This window comes from Oncorhynchus kisutch, linkage group LG1, assembly GCF_002021735.2.
Source record: "Oncorhynchus kisutch isolate 150728-3 linkage group LG1, Okis_V2, whole genome shotgun sequence".
NCBI lineage: Eukaryota > Metazoa > Chordata > Actinopteri > Salmoniformes > Salmonidae > Oncorhynchus > Oncorhynchus kisutch.
The window spans coordinates 71,917,614-71,941,412 of NC_034174.2; the positions used below are offsets into that span (position 1 = coordinate 71,917,614).

A 23,799-nucleotide genomic window follows, 5' to 3' on the forward strand; every position below is an offset into this window, starting at 1 on the left:
ATGTCCCAACCAAACAACCATAGCGATTATCAACCTGACTTTGGCAGTGGTAGCTACAGTGAAGCCTATATAGTCCATGACATTACATGATACTGTATCTTGAGAGAAAAACAAGAAAACAAACTGTCCCAAAAAACTCCTAAATGTCTCTCAGCATCTATCCTGGTCGGCCAGAGGTAGTGAGGTTCAGAGGACTGGAAGCCACAGCCTGGTGTAAGAGCCACACCCTAGTGTGTTCTCTTCTCCCCCACATCTTGGTCAGAGATTCTCATAGTCAGACAACAACAGAGAAAGCAAAGGAATGGAGAGGAAGAGCAAGAGAGATGGAGAGAGAGAGACAGAGTAAGACCTCCGGTGAGGGGGTGGTAGAGGGAAGAGAGGTTGCCAAAGATCGAGCATGAGCACAAATTGCTAGTGTGTAGGTGTGTGTGTTCAGCATGGTGCCACAGTGACGACACGTTACCAAATCAAATCAAATCAAATGTATTTATATAGCCCTTCGTACATCAGCTGATATCTCAAAGTGCTGTACAGAAACCCAGCCTAAAACCCCAAACAGCAAGCAATGCAGGTGTAGAAGCACGGTGGCTAGGAAAAACTCCCTAGAAAGGCCAAAACCTAGGAAGAAACCTAGAGAGGAACCAGGCTATGTGGGGTGGCCAGTCCTCTTCTGGCTGTGCCGGGTGGAGATTATAACAGAACATGGCCAAGATGTTCAAATGTTCATAAATGACCAGCATGGTCGAATAATAATAAGGCAGAACAGTTGAAACTGGAGCAGCAGCACAGTCAGGTGGAAGTTGAAACTGGAGCAGCAGCATGGCCAGGTGGACTGGGGACAGCAAGGAGTCATCATGTCAGGTAGTCCTGGGGCATGGTCCTAGGGCTCAGGTCAGTTGAAACTGGAACAGCAGCATGGCCAGGTGGACTGGGGACAGCAAGGAGTCATCATGTCAGGTAGTCCTGGGGCATGGTCCTAGGGCTCAGGTCCTCCGAGAGAGAGAAAGAAAGAAGGAGAGAATTAGAGAACGCACACTTAGATTCACACAGGACACCGAATAGGACAGGAGAAGTACTCCAGATATAACAAACTGACCCCAGCCCCCCGACACAAACTACTGCAGCATAAATACTGGAGGCTGATCCATACCACCCAGCATGGACCTCAAATTCTCCTCCCAACTCCTCCCTGTTTACGCGCTTTACTCCTGTCCACAGTCTCCAGCTATTTACACATGCAGTTTCCACTGAGGACCACCTTACTGCATCATGTTGTTTAAACTCATTAGCATCCAGTAAATAGACTCCACAAGTACATCATATAACCATCAAAGTCAGCCATAGAGGCGTCCTATGTTTTACCAAAGCCTTTAAACATTGAGAGATTTACATGGTGGTCAAAGTCAGTGACATTCACCCTCTAATCTGTTTCAGAACCCATGTCCAGTCAAGGATGCCTCTTTCCTGTCGAAGATGCTCTTCTGGTGGTTTACTGGGTAAGATGGTTTAATGAAACTCTCAAACAACATGTTGACTTGTTTGAAAAATATTTTATACTGTAAATCTTATAATGTACGTGGGTGTTTGTGTATAACTTATACACTGAGTGTACAAAACCTGAAGAACACCTGCTCTTTCCAAGACATAGACCGACCAGGTGCAAGTCAGTATTAGGAAGGTGTTCTTAATTTGCACACTCAGTGTATCATCGCTGTTCCCCTCAGGCTGGTGGTTAAAGGTTATCGTACCCCTCTGGAAGCTGGAGACCTGTGGAACCTGAGGGAAGAGGACACATCGGACAAGATCATCTCTGATCTGGAGGAGGAGTGGACCACAGAATGTGCCAAACTGCAACAGTAAGAACCAATTACAATATGCATACTCTCGCCAAACTAATTCAGTAGCTTCAGAGACTCAGGAATCAATTAATTTAATTTTATGACAATGACATTGTGGTTAAACTTCAGAATAGTGTCTGCCTAGAACTCTAGATGATTGAGGTCCCTTGAGGAGCTTGTGTAGTTGTAATCGGAAAAACAAGCTGTCTCGCTAAGGGACACTTAAGTCTGAAAATAGGTCAAAAGGTCAAAAGAAGTCCTCTTCAAAAAGGTCAAAAGAAGTCCCCTTCAAATAGGTCAAAAGAAGTCCCCTTCAAATAGGTCAAAAGAAGTCCCCTTCTTACTGTAATGTTGAGACACTATCTTTGAAGACCCCATTGTTAAATTCCAAAACCTTGCGTTCAGCGCTCATCAACTCATGTGTGAGCAGGATAATGCCTTTTATGGCTGCTGAAAAGTCTTCTTTTCACATTTTTGCATCGGAGATGTGTCAAATGAACAACAATGACTGTTGTTGAATTTTTTTCATCCCATTGTTTCATATTTTTAAAAACAGGCAACATGTAGGGCCATCAAACCCAGATGTCCTCTCTGTCTGTTTGTTTTTCCAGGCAGGAGAATACCATGGCGGCAGGCGTGGCGCTGGGCACCAGACTGCCTGACCAGGCCCAGATACTCAGGAAGCTGCAGAAGGAGCAGAGCTCCGGCTTCTGTCTGCTGAGGACACTGGCCAGGAACTTGGGACCTTACTTCCTTACTGGGACGATGTGCATCATCTTCCATGACTTCTTTATGTTTGCCATCCCTCAGGTGCTCAGGTAAAAATGGCTAAGGGTTTGACGTTAATTCTACACAGGAGACTAAGCTCCCAAAAATCCATGGCATCACATCGTAAACAAAGCCATCGTAAACTGGGCAGCACGACACAATAATCCCTTGCAAGTCAGACAGATTCCACGTCTATTTCCAATGCCCTTTACATTGATATACATACTAGAATGTCAATTTGGCAACCTTAAAACTGGACCCGCCATGCTTGACCCCATCTCTGGCACCCAATGCCAGTCTAGACAGGAACCTTGTTGTTGTTGTTGCACAGCCATGGCTTGGTGGAAGTGTTAATTACGGTCAAGAGAAAGGAGTCAGAGACCACAGCTTTCTGCCCCAACATGGAGAGTCAAGGACATTAGCTTAGCTTAAGGGAGGGAAGAAAAGAAAGAAAGGAAGGAAAGAGAGAGTGAAGAGAATGCTCTAAATGGCAGAAAGGCTGAGGTTGCTCTGGTGGACCACAATAAGAGAGCCACTAGCCAAGTGTTGAGGCCAGCCCAGCCACAAGAGGAGCACTGTTGTGCAACTAGAGACGGCTTTGTGTCGACCAGCAGGCCCTGCGGCCACACTAATGATCATAGTCCGCACAGGGCTGCATGGCAAAGCAGTGATAGTGAAGGAACATGACAGGGGTACATAAAGCTGACAGAGAACAGTAACTCGTCTGTCTTATGACTCCATTAAATGCACTGCATTGGCAGTGGCACAGTGTCCAAGTTCAGTGTATAGGCTTATGTTTTATAGTATGAATAAGACTGTTGAGTTGAGTATGCTGAAAGTCTCCAGAAACATGAAGCAGAACGTATCCACAGGAAGTACTGTATGATATTACCATGTTCTCTCTTTCACCCTTATCCCCTCTCCAACAGTCTTCTTCTGGGCTTCATGAACGAAGAAGACGCCCCCCTGTGGAAGGGTTACTTCTACGCTACCCTGATGTTCCTGCTGTCCTGTCTCCAGTCCCTGTTCAACCACCAGTACATGTACACCTGTTTCACCGTGGGCATGAGAGTGAAGACAGCCGTGATGGGACTGGTCTACAGAAAGGTACGTCGTCGTGCCAACCAGTAGACAGTGGGTGACTGGGCGTTACGTTGTAAACATTGGCGCTTGATGGCAGGCTTGAAATTCCAACGTAAATAAACTATACCTCGACAATTAACATATTCTTTTTCTAAGGACCAAGAAAAAAAACATTTAAAAATAAATATGTTAATTGTCAAGTTTAGGGTTTATTTAAGTTGGAAAAAGAGGTTCTGGATGTTAAGAAACCTTGAAACCAAGTGTTACATAATACTCATTTACTGGAGGTTTAACTTGAGGTTGTTCTGTTTTTCCTCTAGTCTTTGGTGATCAACAGCGCATCCAGGAGGACGTGCACAGTGGGGGAGATCGTCAACCTGGTATCAGCCGACACTCAGAAGCTCATGGACTTTGTGGTTTACTTCAACGCAGTGTGGCTGGCTCCTATCGAGATCGCCCTCTGCCTCTTCTTCCTCTGGCAGGTATGGATGGCACGGTCACTTCTGTTTTTTGTTGGTACTCATTGATGATGGACATTTGTTTTCTTTGGTAGTCATTTATAACAAACATTGCTTTTGATGACTTGTGTAAAACGATGCCATTTTACAGCACCTAGGCCCATCTGCGCTAGCCGGAATTGCCACCGTCATCCTCATCTTCCCACTCAATGGATTCATCGCTAAGAAAAGGAGCAAACTGCAGGTACGGACATGTCCTAAGAGGAGATTCATATGCACTTTGACCTCAGTGCAAAAAGATCTGGGACCAGACAGTCTTTCCAGGCTACTTTGACCCCAGGCAGTAGCCGAATCAGAATGTGATTTTGCATGTTTGGTCAGGGATGCCACAGCTGGTTTACATAGCCGAAACAGAGCTGTGTGGGAGTGCGGGTTGGATGGATGTCTCCACCATGTTATGCTTATGAAAAACAACCACAGAAAAAAAGGGGCTATAAAAGGCTATATTTTTCATTTGTTTTTTGGAAAAAAAACAGACAGTTTTGGCAATAATGCCTGTTTTAATCTAATTTACAGTCGTAGAATGTCACTGACCGCTTTCCTGGCCCCTTTGTTGTTTCCTCGTCGTAAAACTGCTAAGTGTTAAGAACTGTGTTCAATACCGTAACAGAGTACAATTCTAATTAAATTACATTACATACTTCTGTAAAGTGCTCAACATTAGCTGTTACTTGACAAGTATTTGCAGCTGTAACTGACAACTCAATGTTTATAAAATCACATTAAATCACATTTTATTTGTCAATGGCTTCGTCAAACAAAAAAACACACCAAATAGCAGAATTGGTCAGGAGCCCGTAAGACAGCTACTATCCACTGCAGCGCCATCCTGAGATGAGTAATAGATACAGTTATGCTGGTGCAACAACACTTCTATTTAACCATGTCTTTGAATGATTCTCCCTAGGAGGTACAGATGAAGTTTATGGATGGGCGAATCAAGCTGATGAACGAGATCCTGAACGGGATCAAGATCCTGAAGTTCTATGCATGGGAGAAGGCCTTTCTGGAGCAGGTCCTGGGATACAGGGAGAAAGAACTGAAGGCCCTGAAGAAGTCCCAGATCCTCTACTCCATCTCCATCGCCTCCTTCAACTCATCCACTTTCCTGGTATGTGCAATACAATATAACTAGTAGTAATAGTTATTTGGTCTTTCGGAGTATAGCAGTGTCTACTCTTTACTTTTTTATTTAAAACAAAAACTTTATAGACAACAACATTCTCCCATCCATCCCCTCCCTCCCTCCCTCCAAAACACCCTCCACAACACCCACCCACCAAGGCATCTATAAAAGTAAGTTCAATAGGAAAGAAACAAACAGTAATAGAAACAAAACCAATGGGAAAAAAAGTTCAATAAAAAATGTTATCAGCACAAATGGCCACTAGAACAGACATGGCTGCTTACCAAACTATGCAAGTTACACAAAGTAAAAGACAGGCTCTCCAGGTATTGTATTAATGGAGACCAGGTTAAGTCAAACTTTGTTGGGACCCAAGCACAGTATACCCAACCTTCTCCAGAGACAGAGATGACACCACCTCCTAAACCCACTGCATAAAGGAGGGCGGCTTTGCAGACTTCCAGTGAAAGAGGACAAGGTGGCGAGCCTGATGCATGGTAGCATTCTGGTCTAGGGGAAGTAACCCAAAAATGTCAGGGACTGGGTTGGGGTCACTGCCATCTGATTTGTTTGGTGGAAAGATTGTCAAATTTTTGATTGGTGTAGCAGTCTCTCTTTGTAGAGTTCAGGAGTCGGAGAAGAGGCATATCTGTTGTCCACATGTATTTTTTAAAGGCACTACAGGATAGTAGTAGTGGGTCAAGTCTCCATGCGCTTTGTGACACAGTAATGTCCGGAAAGCGGATATCTAGCTGGACAGGGCTACGGTCTGAGATTGGACAGGGCTATGGTCTAAGATAACGATGCTGCGATATTGGCTATTAGTTACAAAATGAAGAATTCTATTGTCCAGCAGGAAAAAGTCAATCCTAGAGTATGAGCTGTGGACTGGAGAATAAAAAAGGAGTACTGTTTAGCAGTGGGATAGCTCCTCCTCCATGGAACAGACAAATTATAGGATTCTAGAAATGAGTTGATTACTGCGCCTGATTTTGAAATTACATTGTTGGGCTTCGGTCTGAATCTGTCTAGACTTGGATGCATTACACAATTGAAATCTCCGCCCAATAACAAATTATGAGTGTTATGGTCAGGAAGTGTTGCGATGAGGTCAGAGGAAAATGTTGCGTCATCCCAATTAGGACCATAGAGGTTAGCCAGAATAACCTGTGTGCTAAACCATATCCGCATTACTATAATATATCTTCCATTAGTATCCGAAATTACTTTGGAGGTGACAAACGGGGGTGCCTTTTCTGATAAAAAGCACCAAAGTTGGAGTGAAATATTTGGTCTACTTATCCTCTCTTTAGTTCATCATGGTCGCTGGACCGGAGATGGGTCTCTTGGAGAAAAACAACGTCCAGACTTAAGGACATAAGATGAGGATACACTCGGCTACGCTTCACCACCTGGTTAATTCCTTTCACGTCCCAGCTGATAAAGCATGTGGAGTCCAGTGTATGTTAATTAGGCATAGTAATCAGAAATGAATGTTAGTACAATCACATGGCCAGTGTGCTGAAAGGTCAGAGTAATAAAATATAAAGAAAAAACAGCTAAAACAACAAAATACCCAGAAGAAAACCTTGGACCCCTATGCTGGCCTTCCCCTTATGCTGGCCTTCCTCCTGTTGGAAGGCTGCATCTACCTCTCCTAGACCAGAGCAAAATGCTACCATGTTCAAATGAACCTCAGTAGAGCTCTATCCTGGGCCAACATAATAAAGTTACAACTAGGGAAGGGATTCTGGAGGGAACCACCAAAGTTATCTAAGGTATCTTATGCAATATGCATATTTTAAAGATAGTAAAACAATATATAAAAAAGGAAGTATAGGTTTATTCCCCCCCCCTCAACCCCATCCACTTGGGATGACTTAAAACATACATATATAAATATGTATACACACACAACTCTCAAAACATTTCATTCAATAAGTAAATAGAAGGGAAAAAAGTTCAATTCAACATTTGTATAAATGTAACCCTCTGTTGAACATCCTAACAAGCCAGAACACATACAATTGTCTGGAAAATGCATGGTAAATAATACCCGTGGTTCAGTGTTCGCTCGGCTATACAGGTCTACTCTTTTCTATCCATAGCTTCAAGCCTCACAGTAGAAATGTATCATCGCTGAATTCTGTGTGTGATGGTTACAGTTACAGCTTCAGGTCACCATGTCCCAATCATGCTAATTCGTTTTTCCCCCAGATTGCCTTTGCCATGTTTGGTGTCTATGTGCTGATTGATGACAAGAACGTCCTAGATGCCCAGAAGGTCTTTGTCTCCATGGCTCTCATCAACATTCTGAAGACCCCACTGAGCCAGCTACCCTTTGCCATGAGCACTACCATGCAGGTAAAATACAATGTCCAGTATTCAACAGACCAAACCAATGTATAATGTGTTGTGCTGCTGTTAAAAAAAAAAACATGCTCTTTGAATTTTAGGCCATTGTCTCGCTGAAGCGCTTAGGGAAATACCTGTGTTCTGAGGAGCTGAAAGACGACAATGTAGCCAAGGCCCCTTTGAGTACTGGTAAGAACACCTATTGGTGCCATGTATGTTGACATACTTGACCTATAACTTTAGCTCCAAGTGGAGCAAAGGGCTTTGCATCAGCCTATAGCAATTAATCAACAAAAACACTCATAGCAACTCTTACCCAGTGGGAACTGTGGTCTGCCTATGCCTGTCGTAACCAATAAAAACAAGCCTCTGAAGATTTGTTGTTTACATCCATGGCATTCTATCCAGAACCCGTAATGGTAATGTTATGTTGTCACTTCCTGTGATCGAGGTCGACTGGGGAGACTGAGTAATGATAGGATGTTGCCATCCAGTGGTTGAACGTAAATTACTTCTAGACAGTCAGACGTATGATTCGGGATAAATAAAAGCAGTTTTCTTCGCCTGTAATCCGTCAACACTTCCTTAAGACAGCTCGTAAAAAGAACACACTGTAATTTTAGATCTCTTGTAATTATGCAGACTCTGCAATTTGACATGTCACTTAAAAGGACATTATATTTTTAACGTTGGGTAGTTGTTGGGTGCATAAACAAACGGGTGCATAAACTGTTATGCCTGTATGCAGATAGGAAATATTAGTGTATCTTTTCAATGGTTCCTCTCTCCTCTCTTTCTATTTTCTTCTCAGATGGGGAAGGTGTGTTGATAGACAATGGAATGTTCAGTTGGACTAAAGAAGGTCCTCCATGCCTTAAAAGGTAAATCATAACAGTATTCCCATTTTCACACGTCCTGAAGTTTAAGTTAAGAGACTCAACTCCACTCCTCTGTTTACAGGATTAATGTGCGTGTACCCCAGGGTTCACTGGTGGCGGTGGTGGGCCATGTGGGTAGCGGGAAGTCCTCCCTGCTGTCTGCCATGCTTGGAGAGACAGAGAAGAGGAGCGGCAGTGTCTCAATTAAGGTAAACAAGTTCTCTTAAAATAGGAAGCAACAGAAGTTGAATATATTGAATCTAAGGTTTTCAGTTTCAGTGTTACAATCTGTATATGAGGGTCTGGTTTACACTCAATGTTCTTCTTCTTCAATGCTAATGTTCCTCTATTTAATGTTCCACAGGGCTCAGTGGCCTATGTACCTCAGCAGGCCTGGATCCAGAATGCCACGGTCCAGGACAATGTTACGTTTGGTCGTGAGAAGCAGAAGACCTGGTACCAGCGGGTGTTGGACGCCTGTGCTCTGCTGCCTGACCTGGAGATCCTGCCTGCTGGAGACTCCACAGAGATTGGGGAGAAGGTGTGAAAATAATCTTCTAGAATTCCACCTCCTTTCACTAGATGGTCAATCAAATGGTCTTCTAGAATGTTCTGGAATCTTGAGTCATGTCTTCTTCTTGATTGTTCTCCCTGACAGGGCCTGAACCTCTCGGGTGGTCAGAAGCAGAGGGTGAGCCTGGCAAGGGCTGTGTACAGGAAGGCTGACGTCTATCTGCTGGATGACCCCCTGTCTGCTGTGGATGCTCATGTGGGGCAACACATCTTCGACAAAGTCATCGGACCCAAGGGAGTGCTAAGAAATAAGGTAAAACTACGACCAAAATATGATCTCTATTAACAGTCAGAGTTACACTTGTAGAAATCAATATTAGAAGCTTACACGTAATCGACTGTTCATTGTGTGGTTTTGAGATGGAAAAGCATGATTTTGCAGATTCTTCAAATCAAATCCACCATTTGTATTAGGCTAGTTCCGTTGATTGTCTGTTTTGATTAATCCTGCTCCTGTGGTTTGTGCTACCAGACCCGTGTCCTAGTAACCCATGGGATGAGCTTCCTGCCCCAGGCGGACCTCATCCTGGTGCTGGTGGACGGGGAGATAACAGAGAGTGGCTCCTACCAGGAGTTGCTGAGCCGCCATGGGGCCTTTGCAGACTTCATCCATACCTTCGCCAGCAACGACCGTAAAGAGAGTGTCACAGAGACTGCCGCACAGAGAGGTAGGACCTCATTGTAATGAAATTTGGGAGAAGTCATTATCGCCATTGATGAACAAACATTTGGTTCTCACCAACAAGCTATTCACCATGTAAATGTAAATTTTGTACCATTGCTGCAGGTGCCAGGAGGGCCAGCTCACGGCTGAGTGTTACAGACTTCATGCCATTCTCAAGAGATCTATCCCAAGAGCAGCTCATTGGGTAAGTGAATTTCTAGCGCACATTACATAATTTTTTCCTGATAACATCATGGTTCTAATTGATTCAGTGGTATAATAAACCTCTATTGGAGAAAGTCACATTGAGCATGCCAAGCATTTTAAAAATAAAAACCTAACTCAAACCCCTCTATGTTCTCTAGGGGAGACACCAACAGTACTAACCTTCAGGGTATGGAGCCCATGTCTGAGATAGACGAGGAGCAGGTTCCTGAGGACCTGGGAAAGCTGATGGAGGTTGACAAGGCACGCACTGGGAGGGTGAGTCTAGAAGAAGAGCTGATTTTTGACTGCACCTGTTATGGTTAAAAGTGGTTCAAACTAAATGAGAAAGTCTCCATAGCCATACAGGTTGTACCCATTTGAGCGCTCCAGTACATTGTTTCTTTAAAACAAATGGAGCTTCTTTCTCACCTTTCACATATTAACAGGTGTTTGTCAATTTCTAGCATCTGATTGCCTGTCTTTTTTACCACAGGTGAGGCTGGAGATGTACATGGAGTACTTCAAGACCATCGGCATGGCCTTCATCATCCCCATCGTCTTCCTGTACGCCTTCCAACAGGGGGCCTCGCTGACCTACAACTACTGGCTGAGCCTGTGGGCCGACGAACCCATTGTCAACGGCACCCAGGTCGACACGGACATGAAGCTGGCCGTCTACGGGGCTCTGGGCTTCGCACAAGGTCAGTGGTGAATGCATTTTACTGAGAAAAGACACCAAAGATAAAAGTAGGTCCTTTTGACTTGGATGAACAGAAACAGCATAGACTAGTTTAGCTGGAATCCTTAATGGTGAAACAGCAAATATTACAGTTTAGTTAGAATCCTTAATGGTGAAACAGCCAGGTACGTTTGGGGCTTTTACAACAACAAATGAGTTACTCCGAAGACTGAACACTGTTTTTTTCCCCTCAGACATTATTGCATGCACGACTGAACAGCAGAATATGTACTGCATTTTGTTTTACCGTGCTGCTTGACACACCTCAACTCCGTTTCGCTCACAAAACACAAACAATAACAACAAAGGTGCTGGGGAGGACAGTGGCGCTGTGTCCCCGAATGTGGATTCCATCTTTAATCCCACGAATGTTTGTTTATTTGGATCTGTTATAACCCTCCATTGTACTAGTACTCCAAGAGTCCTTCTGAGAGATTGAGAGTTTCAGTATCTGATATAAACCACAGTTGCCAAACAGCAGGGATCCTAATAGCAGTTTATTTTATATATCAGGAATCGCTATTTTCGGCACCACGGTGGCCATTTCGGTCGGAGGTATCATCGCGTCCCGGCACCTCCACATGGACCTCCTGAAGAACGTTCTCCACTCCCCCATGTCTTTCTTTGAGACCACCCCCAGTGGGAACCTCCTAAACCGTTTTGCCAAGGAGATCGACGCTATCGACTGCATGATCCCCGACGGCCTCAAGATGATGCTGGGCTACCTCTTCAAGCTGATGGAAGTCTGTATCATCGTCATGCTGGCTACACCTTTTGCGGCGGTCGTCATCCTGCCCCTCGCCATTCTCTACGCCTTCGTTCAGGTATGTTTCTAACTGACTGAGACACCGTTTTGTGGGAGAATAATAGTTTTAGACTCTTGAAAACCAAAATAGCGGATTTTGCAAGTTGTTGGTTTTGCGTGGTGATTTATTCCACCTGCTAACATAGTAGTGCTAAGTAATGGCAGGCTACATACTGTAAATCTACTAGAAATGCTGGAGTGGAAAACCCACTTCCACACACATACACCACCTCTTGGTACTTTCGGTTCATTAAAACGTAATGTTTTATTTTTCCGTTGTGCATAACAGAGTTTCTACGTGGCCACATCCTGCCAGCTGCGGAGGCTGGAGTCGGTGAGCCGCTCGCCCATCTACACCCACTTCAACGAGACGGTGCAGGGAGCCAGTGTCATACGGGCCTTCGGAGAACAGCACCGCTTCATTGTGCAGGCTAACAAGAGGGTCGACTTCAACCAGACCTCCTACTTCCCCCGCTTTGTGGCCACCAGGTTAGGTTTGATAGAAACAACACATTCACCTTGCAGTACATGCTCTGGCAAAATAATATATCCAGTTGATGTGGTGACTGGTGTACATTGTTCTGTTTTCAGATTTTTTTTTAATAAAGCCTGGAATAAAAGAAAAAGGGCAACCTATAATTAAATTATACAAATATTTAGCTCCAGACATAGACCTATAGCAAAGTGCACATATGTATGCATATTGATTGTGTGTAGGCCTATATCTCTCACACTTCTCTCTTCTCTTTGTGACAGACCAGTTTTAAATCCCTTCTGTGTAGGCCTATATCTCTTACACTTCTCTCTTCTCTTTGTGACAGACCGGTTTTAAATCCCTTCTGTGTAGGCCTATATCTCTCACACGTCTCTCTTCTCTTTGTGACAGACCAGTTTTAAATCCCTTCTGTGTAGGCCTATATCTCTCACACTTCTCTCTTCTCTTTGTGACAGACTGGTTTTAAATCCCTTCTGTGTAGGCCTATATCTCTCACACTTCTCTCTTCTCTTTGTGACAGACCGGTTTTAAATCCCTTCTGTCTAGGCCTATATCTCTCACACTTCTCTCTTCTCTTTGTGACAGACTGGTTTTAAATCCCTTCTGTGTAGGCCTATATCTCTCACACTTCTCTCTTCTCTTTGTGACAGACCGGTTTTAAATCCCTTCTGTGTAGGCCTATATCTCTCACACTTCTCTCTTCTCTTTGTGACAGACCGGTTTTAAATCCCTTCTGTGTAGGCCTATATCTCTCACACTTCTCTCTTCTCTTTGTGACAGACCGGTTTTAAATCCCTTCTGTGAAATGTTTCTGTATTTCTTTTATCTACATTTCTTTCTGCACTATTCTAGGGTTATTATTATTGCTTGGATAACCTTATCTCTATTATGTATTGATTTATTTTGAATTATTTATGCGGTGCGTACTGCGCAGAACACCTGAAGAATTATCACTGGGAATCATTGTAATGTTTGTTTATGTGTCAATTAATCCCGTAAGGGATGGGTTGCCAACTGGCGATTTGACACAATCAAAACTTTCTCCACAACTAATCGGGCTTTCTTCTCTTGATAACCGCAGGTGGTTGGCAGTTAATCTTGAGTTTGTCGGTAACGGTGTGGTTTTAGCCGCAGCTATTCTCTCAGTGATGGGGAAAGACACCCTGAGCCCTGGCATTGTTGGTTTGGCTGTGTCACACTCCCTCCAGGTAAGATATTACACTCTATACCGTAGTCATTATAGGTAGACAACTCATTTTGCAACAAAGAAGAATAGTCCTTTTAATATTTTGTATCCGGCTACAATCACACAAAACCCATTACAGGCAATCCCTTTTATTGCATCAGAAAGTGTGTGGTTTACCAAACTGAAAAAAAGCATAAGAATAGCCTACCGAAGTGCTGCACAATCCTAACTGCATATTACCTCAAATGAGAGAGCTCTGCTTTAATTTGAACCTCGCAATTGTGTTGTGCAGGTGACTGGCATTCTGAGCTGGATTGTGAGATCATGGACAGACGTAGAGAACAACATTGTGTCTGTTGAGAGGGTGAAGGAGTATGCTGACACTGCAAAAGAGGTAAGCATCTGCATACCTTCTCTGTTAGCTAATACCCCCCAATGAAATGAGCTGTTATACAAGTAATATGCATGACAGGAGTCATGACATTAACATTGTAAGTTATGTCGGCAGTTACTGTTTCATGAATGTTATTCATTCTCTTTTTTAGGTTTACAGTAACTGAAGTGTTGCCAAACTAAACATTTTCTAGCCAGGTTTGCAGTAACTGAAGTGTTGCCAAACTAACCATTGTTTAGCCAGGTTTACAGTAACTGAAGTCTTGTGCAACTAACCTGTTTAGAACTATAGACATAGAGGGACAAAGAACATAGATATAGAGACACAGATCCATTTAATCTTAACTGTTCTCTATACTCACCAGGCTGTGTGGACCGTGGAGGGCAGTTCCCTGCCTCTGGCCTGGCCTCAGACTGGCACTATAGAGTTCCAAGACTATGGACTGCAGTACCGCAAGGGCCTGGACTGGGCACTGAAAGGCATCACCCTGAAAATCCAGGAGAGAGAAAAGGTCAGTACAATCTAGAATGAGGTAGCCTTCTACAGTACCCATAATGCTTTGTTAATGATATTCAGTTTTGTCTGAGGCAACATACTCCTTTTACAGTTTTATCATACTTAGGACCAGGGGCATTTTCCCGGCCATGTTACCTGACCAGTAAAAACTATTTGATCCTATCTAACGAAGGGTCTCATTTGTCATTCTTAGGTTGGCATTGTGGGCAGAACCGGAGCTGGAAAGTCTTCCCTTGCCCTGGGGATCTTCAGAATCCTAGAGGCAGCCAAGGGAGCGATCTACATCGATGGAGTCAACATCGCAGAGATCGGACTCCACGACCTCAGATCCCGCATTACCATCATCCCACAGGTACTACAGTTATTGATTGATTGATTTTATTTGATAATCCCCCAAAATGTCTTACTACAGTGATGGTAACTGACTTTTGCTTCTTCCTCCAACAGGACCCTGTATTGTTCTCCGGCTCTCTGCGTATGAACCTTGATCCCTTCGACACGTATACTGACGAGGAAATATGGAGTTCGCTAGAGCTTGCGCACCTCAAGAACTTTGTGTCCAACCTGCCTGACAAACTGAATTATGAGTGCTCGGAGGGAGGAGAGAACCTCAGGTACAGACAATTGATATATTTGACCAAATAACATAACAGTATATATTAGCAGACGCTTTTATCCAAAGCAACTTAGTCATGCGTGCCTACACTTTAGGCATATCTGTCACACCTGCTCCCGCTCTTCCCAACCTGGTGCTCGAGGTAATCACTTTGTTGATTACCCCCTGTATATCTGTCTGTTCCTTGGTTGTTTTCCCTGTGTCCGCATTGTGTTATGTGTTCCTGTCCAGGCACTGTTCCTGTTCCGTTTAATATCAGTCAGCTAATAAACCTTCACTCCCCGTACCTGCTTCTCATCTCCTGCGTCGCTCCCGTGACAATATGTGACACATATCAACTGAGCTACAAAGACCCACCAAAGACGAAACACAAAGCATATAGGCTAGGGCTGGTGTCCTGCATCCAGATTAAGCCTATTCCTGGACTATAAATTATATTGAGCATGATTTTTGCTTCATCTGGTCTACTATATCTGGTTCTATCACCTGTCAACCTCTATATTCTGTGCTTTGGTGCTCAAAGGTTTAAGTGTCAATATTCAACCTTCACTTGTCTCCTTCTCTAGTCTGGGTCAGCGCCAGCTGGTCTGCCTGGCCCGCGCTCTCCTCCGTAAGACCAAGATCCTGGTTCTGGATGAGGCCACAGCCGCTGTGGACCTGGAGACAGACACCCTGATCCAGTCCACCATCAGACAACAGTTTGAGGACTGCACCGTGCTCACCATCGCCCACCGCCTCAACACCATCATGGACTATACCAGGTAAGGCTCTCTGCTATACTTTTTGCCCAGCGCCAGTTGTCTCAAGTTTGAGATGTGCATATCAATTCCTTTCCTACACCTAGTAGCTACTACGCCCCAGTCAAATGATGTCGCAACATGTCAAAATCAATGGTTCTGTCACAGAATTTGACACTTCTTCCTTCCACAGAGTGATAGTGATGGACAAAGGCCACATCTCAGAGATGGACTCCCCAACCAACCTCATCTCAAACAGAGGACAGTTCTACCGTATGTGCCGAGAGGCTGGGCTAGTCTAAAAGCTACCCAGCTCCGAGGTGGCTCTGGCCAGAGGAAAATTCTGATGGCCCTGGCTCTTCCAAACTAACACATGTAGAATTGGCCATTCCAAGCTCCACGATCCAGGCAGTTCAAACTCTTCCTGAGAGCAATGGTTTTATAACAACCAGGAACTGAAGTCGGTGTAAACCAAAGATGACTAAGAAGCGAAGCTGATGATGATTTAGTGAACAGTATGTGCTCTCTGGTCACGATAAAGACATGTAACCTACGCACACTTAAACTGGTGCTCGGAAGGGGAAAGAGACATCAAGCCCCGATCTCAAAGACTGTAATTTATGAAGCTATTATTGGACGCAGATGGGTTGTTGCTAGGCAAACATTTTAAATATTTTATATAGGCTGTTGCAATGAAAGTTATGGAGATGAAAGTCAGATTGAGTGCAAAATCCAAAGGACTTTGGTTCCGTCTCTGAATGTGAACCAAATTATTTTTGTAGATCTGCTACATTTAATGAAGCATATTTTTGAAGAACACTTGGGTACATTTGATGTTGAGTTGAAATCTCAGACAACCAAATCCAACTATTTTGTTCATATCAGTGATGGTAACTGACATTTGGGTCTTCCTCCAACAGGACCCCTGTGTTATCATCTCATCAGACAGAAAAAAAGTTTATAATAAATTCAGATCTATTCTCATACCATCCAACCACATGGTAAGTCTAGAGAAAGTGGAGCAATATTCTCTGACTGAACACTAGCCTTAAAGGGCTGACCCTGTAAAACCCAGAAAACACAAAGCTTTTCAGTCATCAATCTGAAATTGAACCCTATTCCACAGAATATAGTGCACTTTTTTAGGCTTTGTACTATATAGGGAATAGGGTGCCATTTCAGACGCACAAACACACTCATCAGTCTGATTCCTACCCAGCCATTTCAGTGTTTTATGAGTCTGGTCAAAGAAGAAAACACTGCAGCGAGCCAAGGTGCTTAGCTAGCCTAGCGTCCAACTATTCTGCGGTATTTGTTTATTTCAGTCTAAGTAAACACATAAAATGGTCAATAGAATCTGTATGGTCGGGTATGTAGGACTAAAATACCTGGCCATTCAACTGTTGCAGTGGTGACGGGAAACCCAACATGAATGAAGAGAACGCCTTTTCAAAACAATGGACAAAACGTGTAAAAAAAAAAAAAGGAGGAAAAAGGTTTCTCTCCACGTTACATCCGTCAGTCATTCCACCTACACACACACCCTAATTCTCACAGCTATGGGTGCGACACACATGTGCACGCATGCACACAGACCACCTAATTCTCAAAGGTATGAGTGACATATTGAGGTAACAGACTCTCATCACATACCATTCAATGTCAGTGTTATTGTTGTTATTCCTTTGGTTCCAGTTATGACTGGCTGTAAATATACATTCCTTCCTGTTTATATCTATAACATGGACTTTTCCAAAAGAAAAGGATCTTAATATTTTTGTCTTACTGGTTTAGACAATATGCTAAGAAGAAACTATACACTATTTGTGAAATAATGAACATGGAAGTTGCCTTCAAATTCTAAGAGATTGTATTATATTTATACTTTTTGTATTCAATCTGTTCATTTTTTGATTGAACATTTTACTGTGCAATAATTAATGCTGGAAATAATAAAACTGTTTTGAAAAGAATGTTTTTGTGAGTCTCATCTGTCAAACCTTTATGCCTCTATGCCTTATATAAGTATGAGTCAAGCATGACTGCAGGCAGTTGGGTAATGTAATGACTGTAATATAAATGGGATCACATTTTCCAAAGCCTGTCATTGACAGGGTGTGCAGACCACAGGAGGCTGCTGAGGGGAGGACAGCTTATAACAATGGCCAGAACAGAACAAATGGAATGTGTTTGATATCATTCCAACTCCACTCCAGCCTTTACCACGATCCCGTCCTCCCCAATTAAATTGCCACCAACCTCCTGCGATGCAGACATTAGGCATAATTTGCTTACAGTAAAGGCACTAGTCACCACAGCCAGTCATAAACTCTACTTAAAATGTGATTTTAAACCTAACCTTAATAACACTGCTAACATTATGCCTATACCTGACCTTACATTAAAAACAAAAAGCTCATTTTTGTTTTCATAAATGTTTACGACATAGACCACTTTGACTTTGTCGCTGTGGGTACTAGTGGGAAACGATTTGGTCATGCCCAGGCAAGTAACCAATTTAGATCACTAGGTGGGAGCAAAAGTTAACTTGTGAAGCTAACAGTTTACCCTCTGAACTCGGTGAGGGACACGAAGTGCATTTGTTTATACCTGTTACAATGGCGACCATAACGGAACTGAACTGCGGCAAGCATTGTCCTTTCTTTCACTTTAAAGTATATATTACATTTATTAAACGGAAGCGAATTGCAACTGTGCAACTATTTCATAGTTCGTGCAACGCACGGTGTAAGAAGAGGACAGTAGGTAGCGCTAGCTATCAAAGTTTGCCTGGCTATCGTACAGAGCAACACACCTTAAATTGTACGTTATTAATATGTCCCCACAAGTTGCAGAGGTTTTTAAGATACCATTTTCAACAGCTTATCTTCTCTCCCAGCTCTGAGAGAGAGCCTAGAGTCTCGAGGTGTGTTGGGTCAGCTGAAAGCCCGGATCAGAGCTGAGGTGTTCAATGCGCTCGACGATCAGAGCGAGCCGCGTCCTGCGCTGTCGCACGACAACCTTCTAATCAACGAGCTCATCCGCGAGTACCTGGAATGGAGGACCCCAGTTCCAGATCTGTGTAAGTTTATCTAGAAATTATTCATAAAAGGTCACAGGAAACTGATTCCAGACCTGAAATACTTATCCTATACTGATTGAAAACTGTAAATACTACTATTAGGCCTAGTAAAGACGTACATATTGTGTGTTTTCAGGCCTCTACTGTACGGATTGCTATCCCACTTCCTAGGCAGCAGTGGAGACAGTGGAGGGAAGCTGTTTCTCAGGGGCTCAGCACCTGCTAATATGACCAGAGACCCTAACACACTCCCTGGTCCTGAGTCTTAACACAGGTGTGTCCTGTCTGTCACTCCAGATTTCACTGGGACTGGGTGCGATTTTATTTTTTATTTTTTATTTTTTTGCAGTTGATGTCAAGAAAGCCTTAGTAGTGTGTGTTAATGTTGCCAAAACAGATTAAAATCAACAGGTTTGCATTTGATTTCATTTGGCCAATTGTTTGTTCCCTGAGAGTCTGTAAATGTAGTAAGTTCTTCACTACTGCTATGTCTGCATAGCTGTACATACTGTAGTAAGCGTTTTATGTGCCAATTGCTCATGAAGATGTATCTCAAATAAATATTTGTTTTAATACATTTTTATTTTAATAAAGCATTTTTAGCATATTTGTAATTATTCGATTTTAGGTATAGGCTACACATGTTGATTTTGTTGATGTGGATCTATAGGTAATAATTTATATTTTGGCATTAGGTCTATTGTTTGTAGTTAATGGGTTTATCACTTTATAAATGTTTGGCTGTAGTAGCACAAAATAATTTTGCCCGGAGTATTCAGACATTTTTACAGTGTATCTTCACTCCCACATTCTCATAAAACTCAGTGATAAACACCTTCCACTGAGGAAGTGCACAGAGGCAATAAACTGTCTCGAATGTCTATTGTGGTCACGACAAACAAAGCCAACATTTATGAAGTCGGTATAGAATGTTTATACAAGTGTTATCTCATGGTCTTAGCATATAGGCATTGTACTGTAGAGCATAATATGCTGTAGCTCACATGTAAAGAAAGACTTAGGCCTGCCTGCCTGCTATCACATCTACCCTGTGTGTCCCAAATGGCACCCTATTCCCTTTATAGTGCACTACTTTTGACCAGGGCCTATAGGGATTCTTTATCACTATTATAGGGAATAGGGTTCCGTTTGGGACATAGCCCATAGACCTGCCTGCTATCACGTCTCTCATGTAATCTAACTAGTCTAGAGCTGATTTCTCTCATTTGATAAATGGCTGCTATAAATTCGAAGGCCTGTCCCAAATGGCACCCTATTCCCTTTATAGTGCACTACTTTTGACCAGGGCCTATAGGGATTCTTTATCACTATTATAGGGAATAGGGTTCCGTTTGGGACATAGCCCATAGACCTGCCTGCTATCACGTCTCTCATGTAATCTAACTAGTCTAGAGCTGATTTCTCTCATTTGATAAATGGCTGCTATAAATTCTAAGGCCAGATGACCATACAGATGACCAAAAAAAAGTGCTCTCTTGAACCTAAAACGTTTATACCTGGAACCAAAAAGGGTTCTCCTATGGGAACAGCCGAAGAACCCTCTTGGAACCCTTTTTTTCCACGTTTACAGTCAGAGCACCGTACTGTTGCTGTATAAGGAAAGATTTGAGCAATGCTCTCCCAGTGCTGCCAAAATCTAAAAGGCTGAAGTTGTCTTGGAACAATGTCCCCTGTGGACTTCTGTTGATTTATCTACATAGTCTACCTCTCTGATGTTAGGAAACTTATGATGGAGATTTCAAACAACTGATAACAGTGTAGTGGGTACAGATTCAGAGACACTTTAGCCCAGAATCAGCATGGATTCACCCTTTTAGTATTAAATCTCTTGAAATCGATATATTGTTGACAAGCCAAGGAGACATAGCCCTTTACTATGCATCTCCTATCTGCTTTCACATTTCCACAAGCAGAAGGTCTATTAATAGAATTACCACAGAGATGAACTTTTTTTCAACCCAAATTACCATCTCCTTCATATCACTTTATGAATACTCACTAACCTTTCCGTTTATAAAATGGGAAACGTCCACTTCTCCCTCTCAACTAAATTATTTCTGAGACCTATCCATATCAGTTGAATGAAAAACAATATTTCTACGAATCCCTATATTTACCTAAGCCAGGATTCCTCAACTGGCAATGAATCTATTTGGCCACCTAAGACTGTAAAAACACCAGCAAATCAGCTCCAAGTGACTTTCATTTTGGAAAACTGTTCCAAAGTATTCCCACCCATAATAGAGAGATACACTGAGTATACCAAACATTAAGAACACATTCGTAATATTGAATTGCAGGCCCCCTTTTGCCCTCTGAACATTCTCAATTCATCGGGGCATGGACTCTACAAGGTGTCGAAAGCATTCCACAGGGATGCTAGCCCATGTTGACTCCAATGCTTCCCACAGTTATGTCAAGTTGGCTGGATGTCCTTTGGGTGGTGGACCATTCTTTAAAAACACGGAAACTGTTGAGCGTGAAAAACACAGCAGTGTTGCAGTTCTTGACACAAACCAGTGCGCCTGGCACCGACTACCATACCCCGTTCAAAGGCACATAAATATTTTGTCTTGTCCATTCACAATCCATGTCTCAATTGTCTCCAGGCTTAAAAATCCTTCTTTAACCGGTCTCCTCCCCTTCATCTACACTGCTTAAAGTGGATTTATTAAGTGACATCAATAAGGGATCATAGCTTTCACCTGGTCAGTCTGTGTCATGGAAAGAGCAGGTGTTCCTAATGTTTTTTATACTCAGTATATGTGATCGTGTACAAATGTAACTAATGTTTGAAATGGTTATGTTTTAGTCAAATATTATATATGTTTGGGCGCCTTGTGTTCAATTTGCAGTCTATTATGTATAATTATGTTCCGGCCCCCTGACCATCCGATCAAGACAAAATGGGCCAGCAGCTGAATCTAGTTGATGATCCCTGACCTAAACTGATTATGAAGTGAGAAACGTCCTCCTCCTTCCCTCTCCCCGGTCCCTGCTCCCTCTCTTTTTCTCTCTCCTTGTTCTCTATCTCACCCCCCCTCCACTCTCCTCTCATCCCTCCCTCCTTCCTTGTGTTCCGTGGGGCAGCTCAGAACTGTAGCTGGAGAGCCCTAGTGACGTCCCTGTGTTGCCTAGACTCAGCGCAGGTCACACAAACATCTGCCTGCTGCTGCCGTGGGCCAAGCCTCTCTCTTCTCTCTCTCACCCGTCTCCCCCATCCTCATTTCCTCTTTCGCCATAAAAGGGAACACAACATTCTTATCTCACTCTGAGAATGACATCGCTCTGAGCCCTGGAAACTCAAGTCTATACCTAGAGTCAGACATCTTTCTTTACCTTGCCTCCTGTTTCCCCAGTCAGATATCTTGTACTGTAGTGTTGCAGGTTGTTGTATTGAACTGTACTGTAACAAAGACATGACTTGAATAGCCTGCCATTGCATCGGCAAGTCATCTAAAGAGAAACTAGTTATGAATATGATGTCTATCCATATTCTATGAGATGAACAGGTGTTCCTGTACCTGTTTGTTTACTGAGTGTTAATTCATGGAGATGTTATTTTTGCTGCTCCTGTAGACACAGTATCAATGGTGACAGAAAAGATGCTTTACAGAAGCAACCTGCTTTTGGCATCCCTAGGAGTGATGCCATGCACTATTCCTAGAACTCTTTAGCTAATTCTTAGAACTACAGCTCTATCTGCGGATCTCCCTAGCCCTGCCTAGGTTGCACCTCTGCTCAGGCAGTCCAAATCTTTTCTCAGACAGATACATAGCTATATATGCAGAGGAAATAGAATTATGACTGTTGTTATTCACTGGGCCGATTGCCTGAAAATAGGTAGCATTGTTCCACCATTTTTATTGTACATTGGAAGTGTGTGCAACATCTGTATAAATACGATTGAGTACAGTGCTGCTTCACTGCACCAGAGAGCAGCGTTGTTTGTTCTGAGCTTAAATCAGAACGCAATTACATTTCTATGGGGACAAATGTATCTACAAACATATGGCTCTGTCAACTGTTTGTCCATCTATGGCTACAAATGGTAGTCATGGGGGCCGCTGGGGACATAAAGTGTATGTATGGTAAATTATTTAAAGAACTCCGAAAATATGTATTTGTCTTGGATAGTTTTCAGATCCCATATAGATTGTGCTGTATAAGGAGAATTTGGTTATGACCTAATACTCATGTCAATAAATCATGACCTTTTTATGCCGTTTTTGGAGGTGAGGGACAAAGCCGGTGAGATTGATATACACTTATGGTTCATGCCCATGTAATCACCAAGTACTGTACTTGTGCATGGCAAAACCCTTCATCTCTCTCTACATCCTTGTAATCAACAGTGATCATCAACAACAACAATACCCTAGTCTGGAATGGTGTCCATTTCCTCTTCTACTGTAAGTAACCTTCTCCCAGTCAGAAATGTGGACACCCACCCTCATCACCACCTCCTCCGCATAACCCCAGTCAGACACTTTCTGTCAGAGATGAGTTGAGGCTGAATGAGGCAGGCATCTTGGAGAACCAGAGGAGGAGAGTATGTCTTGGTTCGGACCTATCAGAAGGGCTTCTTTCTCGGCTACAGGCCGTGCCTGGATTGCTGCCTCGTCCTGACTTCTGCACTTACCCCGTCAGGGTTTTCCACCTCGTCCGTCCTTCATCTCCCCCCCCCCCCCCCCCCCCGCACCTCCCACTTTTCTTGGGTCATACATAATGTCTACTGCCTGAGATACAGTCTGTTACACTGTCATTAAAGGGCAATGAATAAACGGAGAAACAAACAAAGCGGCAGTGAGAGGAGAGGTGGAGGGATGAGCAGGGCTCAGGGAGCGGAAAGTCTATACAGACTAAATAACTCCTAACTGTGGTGTGTGCTGGAGAACTGGCGCTTTGAAAATAGTCAGCGCGAGTACCTCATGAAATATAACTTAATGGAATCAACACCCTAGGAATAAGATGACATTTCACAAAAGTGAACTATCCCTTTAAACACACAAATTGAATGCTAATCTGTTGAGGTGATGTCATTAACATCATATGAATGTATATTGATAATAACCCATACTGATCACCAAAACTCTCATAACAAAGACTGATATATTATCTAATGATTTATGTTATGATAAAAAAACACTGAGATGTCATCAGAGGGAGATGCTACAAGTAAATAGTGCAGAGTTAT

General features: G+C 43.1%; 1 protein-coding gene and 1 pseudogene across 1 annotated transcript in view; both read left to right on the forward strand.

Annotated features, from left to right (window-relative positions):
• LOC109892653 (multidrug resistance-associated protein 1) overlaps positions 1-17,472 on the forward strand; it is a 36,998-nt gene extending 19,526 nt beyond the window's left edge. Inside the window, exons 6-31 of the mRNA XM_031831892.1 lie at positions 1,435-1,496; positions 1,725-1,856; positions 2,450-2,656; positions 3,536-3,713; positions 4,010-4,171; positions 4,299-4,391; positions 5,115-5,318; positions 7,551-7,697; positions 7,790-7,877; positions 8,500-8,569; positions 8,649-8,775; positions 8,931-9,107; positions 9,225-9,392; positions 9,612-9,807; positions 9,927-10,008; positions 10,169-10,286; positions 10,504-10,711; positions 11,263-11,573; positions 11,844-12,043; positions 13,132-13,258; positions 13,529-13,630; positions 13,995-14,141; positions 14,340-14,498; positions 14,594-14,760; positions 15,329-15,523; positions 15,693-17,472. Of these exons, the coding sequence (XP_031687752.1) occupies positions 1,435-1,496; positions 1,725-1,856; positions 2,450-2,656; positions 3,536-3,713; positions 4,010-4,171; positions 4,299-4,391; positions 5,115-5,318; positions 7,551-7,697; positions 7,790-7,877; positions 8,500-8,569; positions 8,649-8,775; positions 8,931-9,107; positions 9,225-9,392; positions 9,612-9,807; positions 9,927-10,008; positions 10,169-10,286; positions 10,504-10,711; positions 11,263-11,573; positions 11,844-12,043; positions 13,132-13,258; positions 13,529-13,630; positions 13,995-14,141; positions 14,340-14,498; positions 14,594-14,760; positions 15,329-15,523; positions 15,693-15,801 (3,936 nt within the window). The 3' untranslated portion in view covers positions 15,802-17,472. The remainder of the gene's footprint in view (positions 1-1,434; positions 1,497-1,724; positions 1,857-2,449; positions 2,657-3,535; positions 3,714-4,009; positions 4,172-4,298; positions 4,392-5,114; positions 5,319-7,550; positions 7,698-7,789; positions 7,878-8,499; positions 8,570-8,648; positions 8,776-8,930; positions 9,108-9,224; positions 9,393-9,611; positions 9,808-9,926; positions 10,009-10,168; positions 10,287-10,503; positions 10,712-11,262; positions 11,574-11,843; positions 12,044-13,131; positions 13,259-13,528; positions 13,631-13,994; positions 14,142-14,339; positions 14,499-14,593; positions 14,761-15,328; positions 15,524-15,692) is intronic.
• A 450-nt stretch (positions 17,473-17,922) lies between these two features.
• LOC109891591 (lisH domain-containing protein FOPNL-like) lies at positions 17,923-19,190 on the forward strand (annotated as a pseudogene).
• The last annotated feature ends 4,609 nt before the right edge of the window (positions 19,191-23,799 follow it).